Source organism: Vicugna pacos, chromosome 23 (genome assembly GCF_048564905.1).
Source record: "Vicugna pacos chromosome 23, VicPac4, whole genome shotgun sequence".
In the NCBI taxonomy this organism is placed as follows: Eukaryota; Metazoa; Chordata; class Mammalia; order Artiodactyla; family Camelidae; genus Vicugna; species Vicugna pacos.
The window spans coordinates 12,609,511-12,628,281 of record NC_133009.1 but is presented as its reverse complement, the minus strand read 5'-3'; the positions used below and the strand labels follow the sequence as shown (position 1 = coordinate 12,628,281).

At 33.6% G+C, this 18,771-nt stretch overlaps 1 protein-coding gene across 1 annotated transcript in view; it reads left to right on the top strand.

The window, feature by feature from the left end:
• LPGAT1 (lysophosphatidylglycerol acyltransferase 1) overlaps nucleotides 1-18,771 on the top strand; it is a 55,602-nt gene that overhangs the window by 21,823 nt on the left and 15,008 nt on the right. The window contains exons 4-7 of the mRNA XM_072948496.1: nucleotides 3,219-3,337; nucleotides 6,260-6,355; nucleotides 8,966-9,239; nucleotides 12,251-12,377. Of these exons, the coding sequence (XP_072804597.1) occupies nucleotides 3,219-3,337; nucleotides 6,260-6,355; nucleotides 8,966-9,239; nucleotides 12,251-12,377 (616 nt within the window). The remainder of the gene's footprint in view (nucleotides 1-3,218; nucleotides 3,338-6,259; nucleotides 6,356-8,965; nucleotides 9,240-12,250; nucleotides 12,378-18,771) is intronic.

Below are 18,771 nucleotides of genomic sequence, written 5' to 3'. Positions count from 1 at the left end.
TTTTATTTGCAATATATTCACATATATCCTTTCCTATAGCACACGCCTAGGTGTCTAGAATTTTCTGTTCATGTAGCAGAGATTGCATTAGAGGAATATTTGGTTATGAGACATCTATTTATATAGATGGGGAGCCGGAAGACTTTCCACATTACCTCTTAATAGGCCAATATTTATAGAACCACGCTAGACTTGAGTATTTTAACTACTATTAGGATAATACTTTTGTTCTTATTTATTTTATATCCACAATACCTAATAGTGTCTGATGCTGATTTGTTGAGTGAAGAATAAATTAATGAAAGTGTGAGTGTGTGTGTCTGTCTGTCTTCATTGAAGGGTTGTTAACAGAGGCATGATGTGGGGAGTTTTCATTTAATAAATATATGCTCTGCCTTAAGCCCAACTGGTGGCATCCTTTATACTTTGCTTTTATTACTTACAGTACATTATTGCATATTAGTGTGTAAATGCTATGATTGCATAATATTCCATTACATAGACATTTTATAATTTATTTAACTAGTCTCCCTTTTTATTTTTAATTGTGACAAAATACACATAACATAAAATTTACCATCTTAACCATTTTTAAGTTGTTAGGTATATTCACATTATTGTGTAACCAATCTCCAGAACTCTTGTTTTATGAAACCAAAACTCTATACTAATTTAAAAACTTCCCATTTTTCCGTCCTGTCAACCACCATTTTTTAAAAATTTCTATAAATCTGAGTTAGTCTCTCTTTAGTTGTTTTCATCTTTGCTCTTATAAACAGTGCTGCAGGAAATAGCTTTGCATGGGTATCATTTTACACATAAATATGTACCTCTGTAAGATGAATTCTTAGAAGTGGAATTTCTGGGTAGAAAGATATTCACATTTCTTAGCGAAAAATATATTGCCAAATTGACTTCCAGAACTGTTGTACCAATTTATACTCCCCCCAACAATGTATATCAGCTGTTCAAATAAATATGTTTCAGTAAAGTTAGCTTGTCAGCCAGACTTCATTGGGATCTTGGGAAAGGAAAGGCAACTGTGAGGGAAGGTTGGTGCTGCTGGGGTGTCCCCCGTGTTCCACCTCTATTCCTTAAGGACTACTTGACATCTCAAGTATAGTTTCCATACTGCATTCATTTAAAAAATTTAAAGTAAAAAAATTTCCTCATACTGTGTAAGCTATTTATGTATTGGTGATAACTTCTAAGAGAATGATTGTAAGTAGGTACCACAACTTAATACACGTTTAGTCCAGCTGAAATTCCCTTAATACAAATTTTTTAAATGTTTAAAATGAATGCACAGATGCTTTGTTTAAATGGGTTTTAATAGAAAGAAAACATTAGCAGAATTCTGCTCACATGAACTCTTATGAGAAGCTCCACTCTGTTGGGGTGACAGTGAAGGGTGCCGGGGGAGGGAGGGAGGCTGACGGGGTAAAGCAGGTGAGCCCCAGGTCTCACATCCCTGTTTCATCCAGAACTATTACACACAGATGGCTCAGCTTCTTTCCTTATAGCAGTGAGTGATATGACTGAATACTAATATATATTCAGCCTCTGGAGATTCATGTCGGACTTTTGAGGAATCTAGAAGCTTCTTTGTAGAATCCTGATGTTTGAAGCTGATGCTCAATTTTATTTTTTCTATGTAGTAAATTAACTATAAAATGAGGTATAACTACTTGGAGATACCACTTTTTTCCTTGGAGTGCACATACAGGTTTTGGTGCAATGGCTTTTCATATGGAGATTTTTAATTATGTAACATCTTTATTAGTTTTCTTATTTTACAATGACTATGCTTACATATTTTTATAATATTTGCATATATTATTATAAAGTAGAATTTAAGGAGCTTTGAGAACTATTTCCCAATGATGATCAGTATTAGTAGTTTTGAATTCATTCCCCCTTGATTTTTTTCAATGTACTAAATAACATGTAAGTTTTATTCCTTCTTTGAAAAGATGGTCTCATGCTATACATACTGTTTTGTGATTTGCTTTACTTGGTAACAAGTCGTTTGGGGGTTACTGTATAGAGATATCCTTCATTCTTTTAAAGGATTTATACTCTTTCATGATATTAAAGTTTTCTTATCCATTCCCCTGTTGGTGACTATTAAAGTTGTAATAAATACCCTTTATGCATTTCTTTGCCTATTTCAGCAATGTTTCTGTAGGATAAACTCTAAGAAGTAGAATTTCTTTTTTTTTTAATACTGTATTTTATTTTATTTATTTTTGGTATTTTATTTAGATACAGGGGATTTTTTAAATTGTAACAAAATACACACAATGTAAAATTTACCATCTTAATCATTTTTAAATGCATAGTTCAGTGGCAGTAAGTACATTCATGTTTTTGTGCAAACATCACCACCATGCATCTTCAGAATTTTACCATCACCCCAAACAAACTTTATGCCATTAACTTTTTTTATTTTACTGAGTTATAGTCAGTTTACAATGTTGTGTCGATTTCCAGTGTAGAGCACAATTTTTCAGTTATATATGAACATACATGTGTTCATTGGGGAAGTAGAATTTCTGAATCAAAGGTATGACCATTTTACATTTTAATGGGTATTTTGGGTCTCTATAAAATGTTATAGGAAATAAACGTAGTTCTAAACTTTCAGAAGCTTTAGCCAAGTGATGTATCATCACTAATGTGCACCGGTTTTTCTAACATAAGGTTTCTGGTGATGTAGAAATCTTTAAAATGACAGCGCTTAATTTGCAGCAACATGGATGCTCCTAGAGAATGTCATTCTAAGTGAAGTAAGCCAGAAAGAGAAAGAAAAATACCATATGAGATCACTCATATGTGGAATCTAAAAAACAAAAACAAACAAACAAACAAAAACAAAGCATAAATACGGGACAGAAATAGACTCATGGACAGAGAATACAGACTTGTGGTTACGGGGTGGGGGTAGAGGGTGGGAAGGGATAGACTGGGATTTCAAAATTGTAGAATAGATAAACAAGATTACACTGTATAGCACAGGGAAATATACACAAAATGTTATGATAAATCACAGAGAAAAAAATGTGAAAATGAGTGTGTATATGTCCATGAATGACTGAAAAATTGTGCTGAACACTGGAATTTGACACAACACTGTAAAATGATTATGAATCAATAAAAAAATGTAAAAATAAAAAAAATAAAAATAATGACAGCGCTTAAACTTTTTATTCTTACAGTGATGGAGTGGGGGGAAGATATTAAAGCAATTTCAAAAGATGAAGCAGTAATGTTGGTGAATCATCAGGCAACAGGAGACGTGTGCACTCTGATGATGTGCCTGCAGGACAAAGGACTGGTAAGCCACCCTGAAGGCAGGGGCAGATTGCAGGAGCTGGGGTTGGGGGCAGGCTCAGTTTAACTACTTCACTGCGGTTGGGAATATAGACTTAAACTTTAATAAGGTATACCTTTCCTGAAGTTTAGAAAATTTTGAAAAGAAAAATATCCCATGTATACAATTCTGAATCACTCCAGAAGGGGAATTTACAGACTTGGAGAAAAATAACTGGGGTGATGTGGATTATATCTCCACCAAGCTGTTTTTTAAAAAACATAACTGAAATGAAAGCAAAGTTAATACGGTTCTGTGTGGGGCTGTCTTGAGGTGAGAGGTGGGTTGCAAGTTTGAGAAGTACAAGCACGAGAAGCAGTTTACATAAGACAGAAGAGTAAAATTGGTCAGGGCATTAGGTGATCTTGGGGATCTTTAGCCAGAGGAGAATAAGGTAAAAATTATTTTGGATTTCACTTAGAAAGCAAATTGAAAGGAAAGATGTTAGGCCCATTTTCTTTAGTGTCGCTGAGGCTGTTTGAACTGGTGATTTTACGTGGCTTATATTGATAACTAAAATATATCTATAAACTGGGAGGGTTTAAAGTAAAATCAGTCCTTTACATTAAAAGGATTATCACTTTAGGAGAAGGTAAAAAGGGAAGTAAATAAATAGAAAGTATGTATGATTAGTGGAGTTAATATTTGGCCCAATAGTAAAGAAACAAATCACTAAATGTTTATTAAGTGTTTCATATCATGGTCACTGACTATAAATATAGAATATCATCCTATAAGACACTATCCTCTTAACGGAGCTAGTAATTGAGTCATTCATGTAAGCCTCTCCAGATGTTTTGATATATAGAAATTCTGTGCTTCCAGGTAAAGAATAATTGGTATAGACCAATTTTGTCCCTGGGAAATACCTAACAATGTTCCAAGTGACAGCATGTGAAATGATGACACAGCTGATTCAGGCAGCTTGTGTTTACTGACCTCCTTTTTTTGAGGAATATGAAACAAAGGATTAATTGTATTTTCTGAATGTGCTGGTACCTTTTTAATAAGTATTTGTGAAGTGAGGAGTCTTGCCCTTTCGTGGCAACTGATGATAAAACTAAGAATTTTTATTTCTATCCGAAGAACTTTATTAAACATGTAATAAACATTTATTGACTTGTAACATTTCCCCGAAAATAAATTAGAACAGAATTATCCATACAAATCTCAGAAGATAGCTTGGTTGTCTTATTTAATTTGTTTTAGGTGACCCTTCTGACTGAGGAGGTAAATCCACTATAATGTAAGATTAAACATAAAAGCTAGTTACTTTAGTGTTGCTATTAAACACAGAGACCAATAAATTGCAGCCACACTTTATATTGTGTATAAAGCTCAAGGTTTTATAAGTTGAATCCACTTGCTTTTTGTTTTGTTCCTTAGGATACTTTTTAGCAAATTCCTTTTAGTTCAGATCTCAATTTGTTTAAACAAAGTAGTCATGATTACAAAGCAAAACAGGATTCAAAAATGAGATGTTGGTGATTATTTTATTCTGTATTAATTGACTAGGGGAGTCAGTCCTTCACTGGGCATGTATCTTTATTTTTTAAAAGTGATTTAACATAATAAAACTGATGGACTAGGAGTCATGTAATAAAACTATATAGTGGTCCTGAAAAATTAAGGCATAAGCTTTAATATTATATTATTTGTGGGCTTTTATAATGCTTTTGTAAAACCAGCACATGGGTGTCGACGCTTAGTTTTTTCCTTTATATGTTAGTTCGTATAATTTGGTGCTTAGAGATCAAGTTTACATTTGTTAGTCCTCTAGGAACCAAGCTAGAGCTCTGTGGCATTCTTGATTGCTGCTGTAGTTTTCACTTTATTTATTTAAGGCTTATAAACCAGGAATGCTATTTCCTCAGCAGGGAAGGACAGTTAACCAGTTCATTAATTAGATCCTGTTTACACTTACTTTAATTTTGAAATCAGCTTGAAATAAAGTCTTCTGCTTTTGATACGGGTATTAACTCTTTTTTTTTTTTCCCTCCCACTGGATGATACAGGTATTGACTCTTATCAGCAATGGATAATATTTTTGTGTTTAAGAAACTGAGTATTTTTATGTTAACAAAGAGTATGGGCTTCCATAAACTAACAAATATTCTTCATAGCATGATAGAATGTATAAATCATTCTACTAAATGAAATTTTTTTTAATTTACAGTATATTTTATTGACTAAATAAATTCTTTAATGCTCTTTTACTTTGGATCTTATTTTATGTTTTTTTATACAGTTTTATATTTATATATTGATATTTTATGACTTTAAATACTTTAGCCTTTAAGATAAAGTCACATTTTATAAAGCCTTAGTGCTTATTAATTAAGCTTATAGCCCTCATTTGGTAACTTTGGGTATATTATATAGTTTCAAAATAACTTTACAAGCTATATAAGAATTATCAGAGATTTTGTGTAGGTAGAACACATTGGAAATCATTAAGTCCAAAGTTAAGAAGTTCAGGGGACGGTATAGCTCACTGTAGAGCACATGTTTAACATGCACGAGGTGCTGCTGGGTTCAATCCCCAGTACCTCCATTTAAAAATCAATCAATCAATCAATCAATCAATCTAGTTATCTCCCCCCAGCAGAAAAAAAAAACAAGCCAAAAACAAAGTTAAGAAGTTAATTTAGCTTGTGACGCAGTGGTAGGTATACACTTGTGACTTAGGATCCCAAGACTTGAAATCAAGACCTGTAATTTTTCACATAGTGTTTTATTTGTAGAAATAACATTAAATTTAAGATACGTAGGTTAATTAAAAGTATGCTTGGGTGATTATTATATTTAAAATTTAGAGACTTGGCTAGACTAGAGTCAAGCTTTTTCTGCCCAACATTTAATTATTTCTTGATTTAAATATTTTAGGTTGTTGCTCAAATGATGTGGTTGATGGATCATATTTTTAAGTACACAAACTTTGGAATTGTTTCTCTAATTCACGGAGACTTCTTTATAAGACAGGTAAGTAATGAGCACTTTTTTCACAGTGATAGCCTGATCAATCTGATTCTTTGTTGTAAAAAGAGGCATAACAAAACCAATTATAAGAGATAGAGACAGTTCAAGTATCTGAGGGAGCTGGGAATCTTTGCTCCCTAAATCATTCATTTCAATCTGAATTTGAGTATGCAAAGCATTAAAATGCTGATAATGCAAATAGTTTCATTTCTACTGTCTTCCTCCCTTCTGAACAGTACAATGTTTTTTGGTAAATGTTTATCAAGCACCTGCCACATTCTCAGCTCTTCTGCTTCTTAGCTGTGTGAATTGAGCAAGTTATTTAACCTCTCAAAGTTTCCTTATTTTTCAAGTGAGAATTGGGTACTCCTGTCATAGAGTTGTTGTGGGGATTAAATGAAGTCATACGTGTTGCGTACTCAGAACAGTCTCTGTGACTTTCATCATCATTTTCATCATGACCACTACTGTCATCATCTGTATTATCACTTTATTTTTATTTACAAGTCACTGTCATGTGATCAGACGGTCTCTAAATTAGCAGTAAGGGGATTGTTAAATAAATAAGCAGGGATATTATTAAGTAATTAAATGGCAACTTCACCCTGGATTGTGCAGCACTCTGTGCATAGTGAGTACTTAATGAATAGCTGGTAAATGTAACTACGCCTCTTCTGAGAACCACAGATTCAGAAATAAGATGGAAGTCTGTAGAAAAACTTCTAAGTGCTGTGAAAATAGGTGTCCCAAAGCACATATTCTTTGTTCCAGACAGTTTTATGTACAAAACATATTTTGGTTTCTCACGTGCTGTGTAATTGTCTAATTTCTTCTGGAAAATCCCTTGGTTTTCTGAGCAGAGAGATGAAAAAAAGCACCTCAGGAAGAATTGGGGATAGGGTTTGGCTACAACACAGCTGAGACAAAATAAACAGTGATCTCAGAGCAACTTAACAAAGAAACTAGGCTAATTTCTTAAGAGTGTAGCTGGAGGGAAAGACAGCAGAGCCAACAACTGAAGCAGTCTCGGGGGAATCCAGAGGAAAAGCCTGCTGAACCCCTTACATCATGAGAGGCTGAAGACATTATTGAATTTATAGTGCAGTGTAAGATTTAACCCTAATGATGATCTTCAGGCATCAAGAAGAGGCTAAATTATACAAAATTATCAGTGTACTTTAAGGAGTTGAAAATAGAAAAATAATATACTTCAAAACATTTTCCTTTTTATTGCATTGTAAAGTTTTGCATACTTAAGGACTATATTTCAAAGTATTGAAGAGATTTACAAATTCATTTCTAAAGAGCAAAAAAGTTTTTCCCTATTAGATAGTAATAAAAATTTATGGCGGAAGGAAGGAAAATGTATTAATGTTAAAGAAAGTCTCTTGGGACTTTGCTACTAGACATTTTCGGCAAGATATTTCCAAGAGTATTAAAAAATATTTTACATGTAGTCTTGGGAACTAAATAAATAAATAAATCTTAATCATAATTAATTCTGTTCCAAAATTAGCTAAGGAAATTTTTACTTGTTTTTCATTTGGAATAATTTAATCTAAAGACTGAAGCATACAAATTATTTTGAGGAGCCTCTGTAATTGTGTTGACTAGAAAATTATTAGCAAATTGGCCATACTGAAAGGAAGAACCTTTGTAATATTTAAGTCTTGGGTTTGGGGCTTTCCTAAAAATGCTTCTGGATTCTTTTAAGTTTCCAAGTCATCCTCTCTCCTCTCTTTCCCTCACAACTAAGATTCAGTCCATCAGAATATCCTGTTAGCTTTCAGACTTTTTTCATATGTTTTCCTGAATATTGCCACCTCTCATCAATATACTATAGTTGAATCTCATCAAACTCCCTGTCCAGACTCTGCAGTGGTCTCCCACTTTATCTCCTGTAGTCTCTTTGTCCCTTATTTTAATGTAAATAAGATCATGACACTCCTTTGTTCAGAAATATTTAATGATTTCCCATCGAAAGCTACTTACCAAGCTCAAGGCCCTTCTCATATGCTCTCCTCACCTCTCTGCAGTTTTCAGCCACACTGGCCTTGCTACAGTTCGCTGAACATGTCAAGCTTGTTCCCCACCTCAGGGCCTTTGTCCTTTTTGTCCATCAGCTGGAATACTCTGCCTCTCATCTTCATATGGCTCGTTCCCTCATTCCTCAGATATCACCTCCTCCGAGCTGCTTTCCCTGACCCTGTTGAGTTTCTCTGACCTCTGACTCTTTTCTTCCTAACACTTACCAACAATTAAATTTATTATACTCCTTATTTCTGTCTTCCACACGCAAGTCAGCTCCATGAGGGTCTCTTACTTCTCTATCTCCAGGACAGTGCCTTCGAGTAAGTAGTAGGTGTTCAGTAGATAAATCACTGATAATGAATGAACTTTCAGGGACAATTAGAGCAGTTTTTTTTTTCTTATTTATGTAAGTGCTAATAACTTCTTTTTGCCATTATGGTGAAAAGGGGAAGTAAGTGGGGGGGTCGGGGCTGGGGGATCACTGTTCCAGCCCGTGATTGGGATTTACTGTAGCAGCAATTATTTCTATTTAATTTTAGGTCTTTAAATTAAATACTTATTATGTGTGTGTCTACCTTCTAGGGAAAATCTCATCGTGACCAACAGCTTCTTCTTCTCAAGAAGCACCTGGAAAATAATTACAGGAGCAGAGATCGAAAGTGGATTGTTCTGTTTCCAGAAGGCGGCTTCCTCAGGAAGAGGCGAGAAACCAGTCAGGCATTTGCCAAGAAAAACAACTTGCCATTTCTTACACATGTCACTCTGCCAAGGATTGGGGCAACAAAAATTATTTTGAGTGCACTTGTAGCACGACAGGAAAATGGAAGTCCAGTAGGAGGAGATGCTAAAGAATTAGGTATGATGGTTTTTAGCATTTTTTCTTTTCTTGGAATTAAAGAATTTTCTGGATTTCCAGAAGATAACATTGTTGTTCTTTTTTATATTTATAATTTTTGTCAAATAGAAATAATACTGAGGGAGAAGACGAAAATACAATTTTTTAATGTTTCTATGTATAAAAGTAGTCCATGCTAATAATAGTTTATTCAAATAATATGGGAGTGTATAAAGTCAAAGGTATCTTGCCCTTACCCTAACCTTAATCCTGGCCATTCCCACTGCTGCAGCAAACACTCCTATAAATATCTTTCTTTATATACTTGTGGAAGTATGTTTGTCACATAGATTCCTAGAAGTGGCATTGCTAGGTTAAAAGATACAGGAATAGAAATGACTAATTTGAAAAACCAATCATAGATATGCAAATGGAATCATAATGATATGTATTTTTTTCATTTACCAAATTAGAAAGATTTTTTTTGTTTTTAATACAGAGAATGAATTTAATGCAGTTTGGCGGTATTTATTAAGAGTCTTGAAATGTTGATAAGTGACTCAGTTATTCCACTGCAAATAATACTTATCAAAAGGAAGTAATTTGAAATGCTAGCAAGGTAGTTAATCACAGCATTATTTGTAATGGCAAAAAATTGGAAACAGAAGGAAGAACAGGTAAGTAATTGTCAAGTATCCGTCTAACAGAATACAGCACAGCCATTGCAAATGATATTCATGGAGAGTTTCTGTTGGCTTGGAAAATAGTTTATGATCTATAATGTTAACGGAGTGGGAGGAACGTAAAACTCTATGCAAACAACATGAACTCAAATACGTAAATAATAAGGCAGTAGCAAATCAGTGGAAGGAAAAACTCCAGAATATTAGCAGTGATGGCTTCTCTGGGTTGTTGCATTTATGGATAATCCTTCCCTATTTCTTAATACTTTTCTGAATGAAAAAAATAGTATGTGTTACTTTTACAGCCAGGAAAAAGTAAACTATACTCAAAGATGCAACTATCTTGGGGATCACCTAGTGGATAGTGAAGATTTGCAGCGGATGTTTGTGCCAACAGCATGAGGACTGTTTTGAACAAGTTATCTAAGACGCTGAAAGTCTGGTGATAAATTGTAGATTAAAAAGCTGAAGGAAACTCACTGGGCCTTTTTCCTTAGTACCATTTTGCTATTTCTTTTGATATTCTTTAGATAGAATAAGAATGGCAATGATTGACTCTCAGAAGTAGATGTTTTTAAATGACAGTGAGGACCAGGCATAGAACTGATGCCTGTGAGATTGTGCTGAGTTTTCCTTAAATTTGTTTTTTTTCTAAACAGATGCTTGGTAGTCAGCTCTCTGAATCTTTCACTGTCTATTAAAAAGACAAATTGAAAGAGTCTTTTAATAGAAAAGTAAAGTTCGAATAGCATCTCTGCTGGAGAGACACCGTGGCAATGTCAGCCAGGCCAAATCTGAAAGGCAAAGGTCTTCCAAGTAGGATTAATTGCACTAATAAAGACTGCTATTTTTAAATAGTTGTATCCAGTTTGTACCCGGTGGTACCTTAGATCTCCAAGGTAGGGGCATTTGTCATACTGATTACACAAGAGTGAAGAAAAATGTTTTTTTTCTTTTGGAGAGAAATAATTTTGTTTATAACCAAAACAAAGTAGTTTATTATTTATCTTACCTTAGTTAAAACTTTTATTCTAGCAATTTAGGAAAACTCACAACGAATTCTAGAAAACTGTATACCCCAAAACTAGTTTTACTTTTCTTTTACCATTTTCTTCTCTATGTTTTGATATTTTATATTTCATTTTCTTTAGTTTTCATATTCACTATTTAGTGTTTTATTTCATAAAAACGCAGACTATGCCATCATGTCTGTTTTAATATGTGATCCATACACATACCAAAATTAAGTTGTGTCTAATTAAAAGGATTAGGCTTTTTTTGTTTATTGTATGATTTAATAAATATTAAACTGAACTCTGGTGATTTTTTTTTCCCAACCATTTTGTTACAAAATTTTTCAAACATACATGAAAGTTTTTTTCTTTCCTATATGAGAAATTCTTTCTTATATTTCTTTCTTTCATTTCTTATATGAGTATTTTTTCCCTTAAGAATGTTGTCTAAAATTTTTAAAGAATTTAAGGCCAGTTTTTAATTACTTGATTTTTAAAAGTAAAATATTTTTGATTCCCATTGTACATTTGGCCTTATGTTTGAAAATAAGTTTTATGTTTTTAGTGATCTCTTAAATACTTCACAGGGTAGGCCATTACACTTTAAAGTCTAGCTCTCAGCATTCTCTGTGAGGGTTCCTCTCAATTCTTGCTCAACTCTGTACTCTTGGAAGTAAAAACAGCGTGCAGAGGACCAGAGTAAACAGAACTTACCCATCCCCTCTCACAACAGTAGTTCCCTGTTGTACCTACCAAAGTACAGAGTGGACAGGTTTATTGCTTTATTTGTATATAACCCTTGCTAAAAGGAGAGGAGTGTTTTGTTTGTTTGTTTTAAACAAGAATAGCAACTGATGATCATGTGTGTCAATAAAAAGTGCTTAATTTTATTGCCTTATTCCAATATTTATTAATGTCTCCCAAGTATCACAAATCTTGATGTTTGTATTATATTTTGTTAGTGAATGGATTTTGTTGTTTTGGTATCTGCTTTTCGCTTTTGTGATGTAATGCTTCAGCTTCTGACTTTTTATAGGCCAGTTTTTATGAGTGATAAAATGTAAATTAGACCTTGATAGTGCATAATTGTATTGAATGCTTACATGATGCATGTCCAGTATATAACAGTGCTCTATTGTTTGTTAATTTGGAATTCAGCCACTTTATAGTATAAAGGAAATGCTTAATTTCATCCTAAGTGCATCATATAGAACAGTAACACCAAAGTTCATCCTCTTAAACAAAAGATATATCAATATGCTTTATACCTGTAATCTATACTATGTTATTTGCTGCCAGTAATATAAAAATTGATCCAATTTTATATTTTTCTCAGACAGCAAATCAGAAGGCCTCCAGTGGATAATAGATACAACCATAGCTTATCCCAAAGCTGAACCCATAGATATTCAAACCTGGATCCTTGGATACAGGAAACCAGCAGTCACACATGTACATTACAGGTAAGAATTCCACATTAGTACTCAGCATTAATCCATCATGAAGTACTAACTCAAGATAGTACCAATGTTTTAGTATTACATTTTTAATCAGTAGTGAAAATAGTCGCCTCCTAATTTTTCTTGTGTTGAATTTTTAATATGAAAATACCATTTGAAGTAATTATTTTCATTGAGTGATAAAAGTCTCTAAAAATGGCTTTCTAGAGGCTCTATGATTGATTGCCTGACCCTCTTGAATGAAAGTAATTAACTTAAAGGGCAAATAGCAAGGGTAAATATGAACTCAATTGGGTTAAGTAAATTTGTATTAATAGAAATGGAATTTGTTTTTAAATCAGTAAGCCCTATAAGATTTTCTGAATGATTAAATTGATAACTTAGCTATGACTTTCACTTCCAGATTTTTATGATGCATATGTCATTTGCATAAACAGCAGCAAAAACATTTATTGACTATTCTGTACTAGCCCCTTGAGATTTTTTGATATAGATTTTTGTTTTTGTAGAGTTTCAGGTCAGTGTGCAGAGGTGTTCATATCAAAGCATGATGCTGTTAAGACCTGCTTAGATTTGATCACTTTATAAGCCATTTATCTTTGCTCTATTTCCTGGTGAAAGATCTTAGCACATGGCAACTTGGTTACCAAGTGAACATTTGGTCCCAAGAAAGATCACAATTTGCCACAAAATCCCTTCATTCAAGAGGAAAACTACTCAAATTACATATCTATTGAAAAAGTAAATAGGTAGCGTATTTTCATATGTGTAAACCACTCAAGTAATTCTTAATGATTGTTCTGACTCTATTCCACGTATGTTGTCCATTTTCCTTATTTTATTGAGCATTTACTATATACAAGACAAGGTGCTAGGCCCTGGAAGAATTTCTCCAGGAGCAGCTTTATTTTCATTATGTATGAAACACATCTAACCTTCACTAAGTTTTTAAATTGTAATCTATAAATAAAGCTCAGTTTTAATGCCCAACCCCAGAATATATGGCTGTTGGATATATGTTTTGACCACATGTATCTGCATTATACCTGCTTTGGATATATGTAGCTCTTCCTAGCACATCATACCCAAAACGAATTCAGACAAGGAAGAAAACATTAAGTTATGCATGTGTTCTTTATTATTGACCTTGCTTTCTTTTTTAACCAATAAATAGAAGAAATTATAATTTACAGATACTGAGAAAAAAATGCATAGAGTCATAAGGGATCTTAAGAAATGACCATTTTTAGCAAAATTATTTTAATAAGAGCACTACAAGGCTCTTATATTCACTTGAAGCAGGAGTACTTAACCCTGTGTCTCATGGATGGACCTCAGAGAATTTTTTAACCTAATCTCTAAGCAAATTTTGTGTGTGTGTATAATTTTCTGCAGAGACATTTCATAGCTTTCACTTTATTCTCAAAATAGATTAAGGATTAAGAAAAGATTAAGGGCCCCTGATTTAGATATCAAAACCAAATATTGTAGTGTATAGAAGATGAGGAATTATTAGTTTGATACAGAAAAATACTTCCATTAAGAAAATAGAAGCTTCTCAAATAAATTGTTATAGAAACTTTATTACGGACATAGCAATAATAAAGAAAATCCTCATATGTTAAATTACAGAGATTAAATTGTATTATAGAATCATACTTCAAAATATTAAAGTACAAACTATGCCTGATTATTTATACACATACACACTCAATCCTATGAGTCTTGGGACAGGTAGGGAGATATACTTTTGTCCCCAGAAATTTAGTAGAGATCATTGTCTAACCAATGTTAGGAAAAAGGAAAGACCTGTGTCAGGTGGGAAAAGGACAGCAGGTGAAAGGTGCAGGAGAGGACAGGCGTCTTGGTGTCAGGAAAGTTTTGAGGATTTGCAAGAAGCTTGTGAGAAGGGATGTGGGCCATGTCCTTAGCAGCTCCCAGGAATAAGTCTCTACCAGCCATAGATTGACTGGATCTCCTCATGTGTCAGTTTAGGCCACCTATTCCCACCCTGGGGGATAGGGAAAAAAAGATTGGATTTTTATTCAGTTGGTTGAGTTTTTGGTTTTTTGGTTTTTTTGGCTGTTTTAAATTTTTTTACTGCCCCAATTTCTCAGTTTCAAAATAATTTCTTTATTGTGTATCCTGGATTTGTCCTGTCAGAAATAATACCATTGAAATTAAAATAAATTTAAGCAAACGTGGCGCTTCCTACTCATTTTTGGTTTTGTTAGTTTGTTTAGTGTTCTCAGAAAGATTGGTTTCTGTTCAGACTCTCCAGGTGTTTGGTTATATTTAAAAAAATTTTTAAACAAGGATGAGATGTTTCCAATTAGAAAAAGAGATTTAAAATGGAATATTAGAAATCATATATATATAAATGTGAGTAATACAAATAACTGGGGTTAGATCTCTTTCTCTTTGAATGTGGGGAGACTGAAAAGAAAAATTGAACAGCATTGACTATTTAAATTGGGGACTGGGGCCCAGAGAGATAGGAAAAGGTGGTCTGGAAACTTTAAGCTCACCGAAAAATGGTGGTTTTGCTTAATACTGTGTTGTTTATCATCACCTATAGGCAGATTTAAAAATCTATTCATGAATGCATTTTTTTCCTACAGTTAAGCACAGTTTACCCAGAACATTACTGTTAAGCTAAAATTGGTACAAGCCAATTTTGCTTCACATGACATAGAAAGTATTTGTTTTCTTCTTAAGCCCAGTTGATTTATTTTTAAATAAAGCAGCACCCATTCATAGAGAATATAACTGAAGTGATCACTTTGGTGATCTGGTGTAGTTGGACAAGTTAGTATTATTGGTTTTTTTTCCTTCAGTATAATCTAGAGGCGTATACATGTGAGAGTCAAAAGGAATTATTCCATTCTGCTCAGTATTTATCAGATCCCACTTAGAAGAGAGAGAGAGAGAAGCCCTCGGCTCTTCGCTATAAATGTCATTACCAGCTATTACATGAGAACCAAAAGGGAGGTGAATCAATCAGAAACGTCAGTTGATATTTTATGATTACATTAAACACTGAAAAGCATTTAATTGAGTTCTTATATTTAATATAGGCTTTAGTCTATGTATATATTTATACATACACACACACACACACAGTAAACGTTCTAGTCAAAGGAGTGAGAAAAGAACACAAGCTACAGCTAAATTCCTGCCATAGGGCTTGGCTCATGAGTTTTATTTACCAAATATTTGTTGAGTTAATACATAATCTAAGTATCTAGAAAAAGAATATTGCATGTATTTTAACTTCTCTATTTCAAAAGAAATAATACAGTTAATAAAAGGTTTGAAAAGAGCTAATACAGGTAAATCCTCAAACAGTGGTACCACTTCAAAGGCAGTCGTTTTAGGTCAAATCTAAGCAAATTTGGAGGTAGTAGTAATGAAATGAAACAATTCCAAGAGAAACTCTAAGTCGGAAGTACAAACAGGTTAAGGAGTTTAACAATTCATAAGCACTAAGTTTGTAATACATTTCTGTAGACAGGGAGTACTTTTATTATACTTTAGGAGAATTTCGTGGGAGGTGGTAACTGTCCTTTCCTGTGTAGTACATCCTGGAGCCTGCTAAAAGCAGCAGAATGTGCCTCTGGATGGGTGGAGCACGCTGTTACTATGCTGTAACATTCCTGACCATCAGAATGCACTTGGGAAACAATACAATTGCTGTCATTTATTTAACAGTAAACATTGGTTGGGCCACTTTCTATTTCTTTAATAGATTTCTTTTTTCTTCTTGGAAATTATTGTCCAGGCTACCAAGTGGATTCCACTACCTGTTCTGTACCTTGTTGGAACATACTGTGACAGGTGTATGGAGGTCTCTGAACAAGAAAAGGCATTTTCCCTACAGAGTGACTTCAGTGTGTTAGTAAAATGAAGTGCTTAGAAAACATTTGGTCTTTATTTAAATAGGAAAAGATTATCTAGTTAGCAGAGTGTACAGCAGAATGTTCTGATGCTTAGGGAAAAAAGGATAAGAGTGCAGTAGCTAATTTTAAATGTTCTGAAATAAACCGTTTTTCCTTCCAGTAGCAGTTTTCTGCATTGTCAGTTCACTTCTTACTTGTTAGGCTTATGTTGGTTTTTAGGATTTCTGGAAGAAATGAACTCCAGATACACTTGTTATTATACGCTGTGAAATACTTCCCTAAAATGCCACATAAATGAGAAAGTAAAAATTTGTGACATGGTTGTTTACTGGATCCTGTCTTACAAACAGGTAGTGTTGTTGTCTTTCAAAAGTTGAACTTTTAAGACAAGTGCTTGGAGTTCATTCTTTAGGAAACTTGTGGTAAATGGTGATTAAGTACCCAGACCACTCTGCTAATTAAACCCCATAGCTCCTAAGGCAGCTTATCCTGGGATCTTGATGGTCAGAGGTTGCCCCACTTCAGTAAATACGTTGTTTGGGCACCAAATGATACACTGCTTTTAAAAAGTGTTTTAAAAGCTACAAATATGAAGTAGTATTATTAAGATATCTAAAGTGTGTAAGTGTTATCGATAAATCCAGTCCTAGTAAATTAGCATTTTCTAAATTCCCCACAGATTGGAGAGGAACTGAGGCTTAACTATGAAAATGGTTTGAGAAGAACAATTTTTCCTCCCCCTCATATTACTGTCTCACTGGAAGACAGCTTATTCCTATTAAAAGAGTAATGGGCACAGTGTGCTGCTGTTAAGGGGATAATAGCATAATTAAGCATGAATTAGATTTTAATTATGGAGATAGAATGTTTATAGCAATAAAAGCAAAAGTAACCCCTGTCCTTAATGTAAATGTCTGCTTCACTCCAAATTAGGAAAGTGAGTTAGAGAAGATGATTCTCTTGTGCAGAAATTACACAATTTTCATTTTTAAAAAGCTTAAAATAAGCTTAAAATAAGTGTAGTGGCATAGATTACTAGAGGCAGAAGTGTTACTTTCATGTCTAATTTGATTGGAACATTGATAAATTTGGAGAAGGCATTCAATTAGGGACTTTGGACAACAAGTTATTTTCAGTTTGGAGGGAAATTAATTCAGAAAAGGAATATTTAACGAATATTTTTAAAGAAAATATGCTCACTAGTAAGAATGGACAAATGTTAACATGCTGACATATTTGCCTCAGGGTATTTTTGTCAATAAAGGAAATCCCACATTTCTAGTAAAGTTAATTTCCCATTGTCCCCCGTCCCAGTTCCATACCCCTTCTGTCCCACCTTCGAAGTCGCTGCCATCATAAATTAGCTGTGTATCCTCCTTGTCCTCATACCCTTACTACATAGGAATGTGTATAATATATAATACTGTTTTGTATGTTTTAAAAAATGTATAATGCCATATATGGTATATGATTTTGCAACACATGTTTTCCACTCTGTATTATTTTCTAGATCATTTTGTCTTTACACCTATGGCTCTTTTCATTCAGTTGAACTATTAACACTATTTAACTATTCTACTGTCATCGTATAATTGTCACACATTATCTGTCCATTCTCCTGTTGTTGGATCCTTGTTTTCTCAGTCTTTTTGCTATTATAATGTCACAGAGAACATTTTTATACCTGTTTCACTAAACATAAGTGAGTAAACATAGGTAAGTGAGAGTTAAAGTAAGATGCGTATGTGTCCAGCAGTGGCGTTGCTAGGTCATAGGCTATGCACATTTTCACCTTTACTAGATATAGTCAAATTGTTCTCAAAGTGGTTGTATCAGATTGCAGTCTCATTAGCAGTATATAAGAGATCACCTCTTCCTACAGCTATGCCAAAGTCATTTGATTTTTTGCAAGACTGATAGGTTTGAAACAGTATATCATTATTTATGCCTCAGTCTTCATATTTATATAATAAGAAATGAATATAATAATCCTCAACTTGGTATTAAAAATGCCCTGCTATGAAACAGATTAGGATGAAGTAGCATCTTTATCTAAAAATTCAATCATTACTGGAAATCTTAATAGTTTATTCATTGGCGTCTGCCTTCCTTGTCTAGAACACAACCCCGTGAGAGCAGGTACTTAGCCTGTCTTCTTCTTAGTTATATTTATAGAACATTTCTGACAAATAATAGAAACTCAGTACTTATTGAATGTATGAATGCTCAAATCATGCTATCTAAATGTGCCCTGTCCAGTTATAACAGCCACTAGCCATGTGTGGCTACTGAGCACTTAAAAACATGACTAGTCTGATTGAAATGTTCTGTAAGTGTAAAATACACAATGAATTTTAAAGACTAGTAGGAAAAGAGAATGTAAACCATCTCACTAATAATTTTTGTTGATGATACGCTGAAATGATAACGTTTTAGATTTAGGGGATTAAAGGATTAAATTTTTTTCTTTAATATTATTAGATATTCTCTATTGTGTA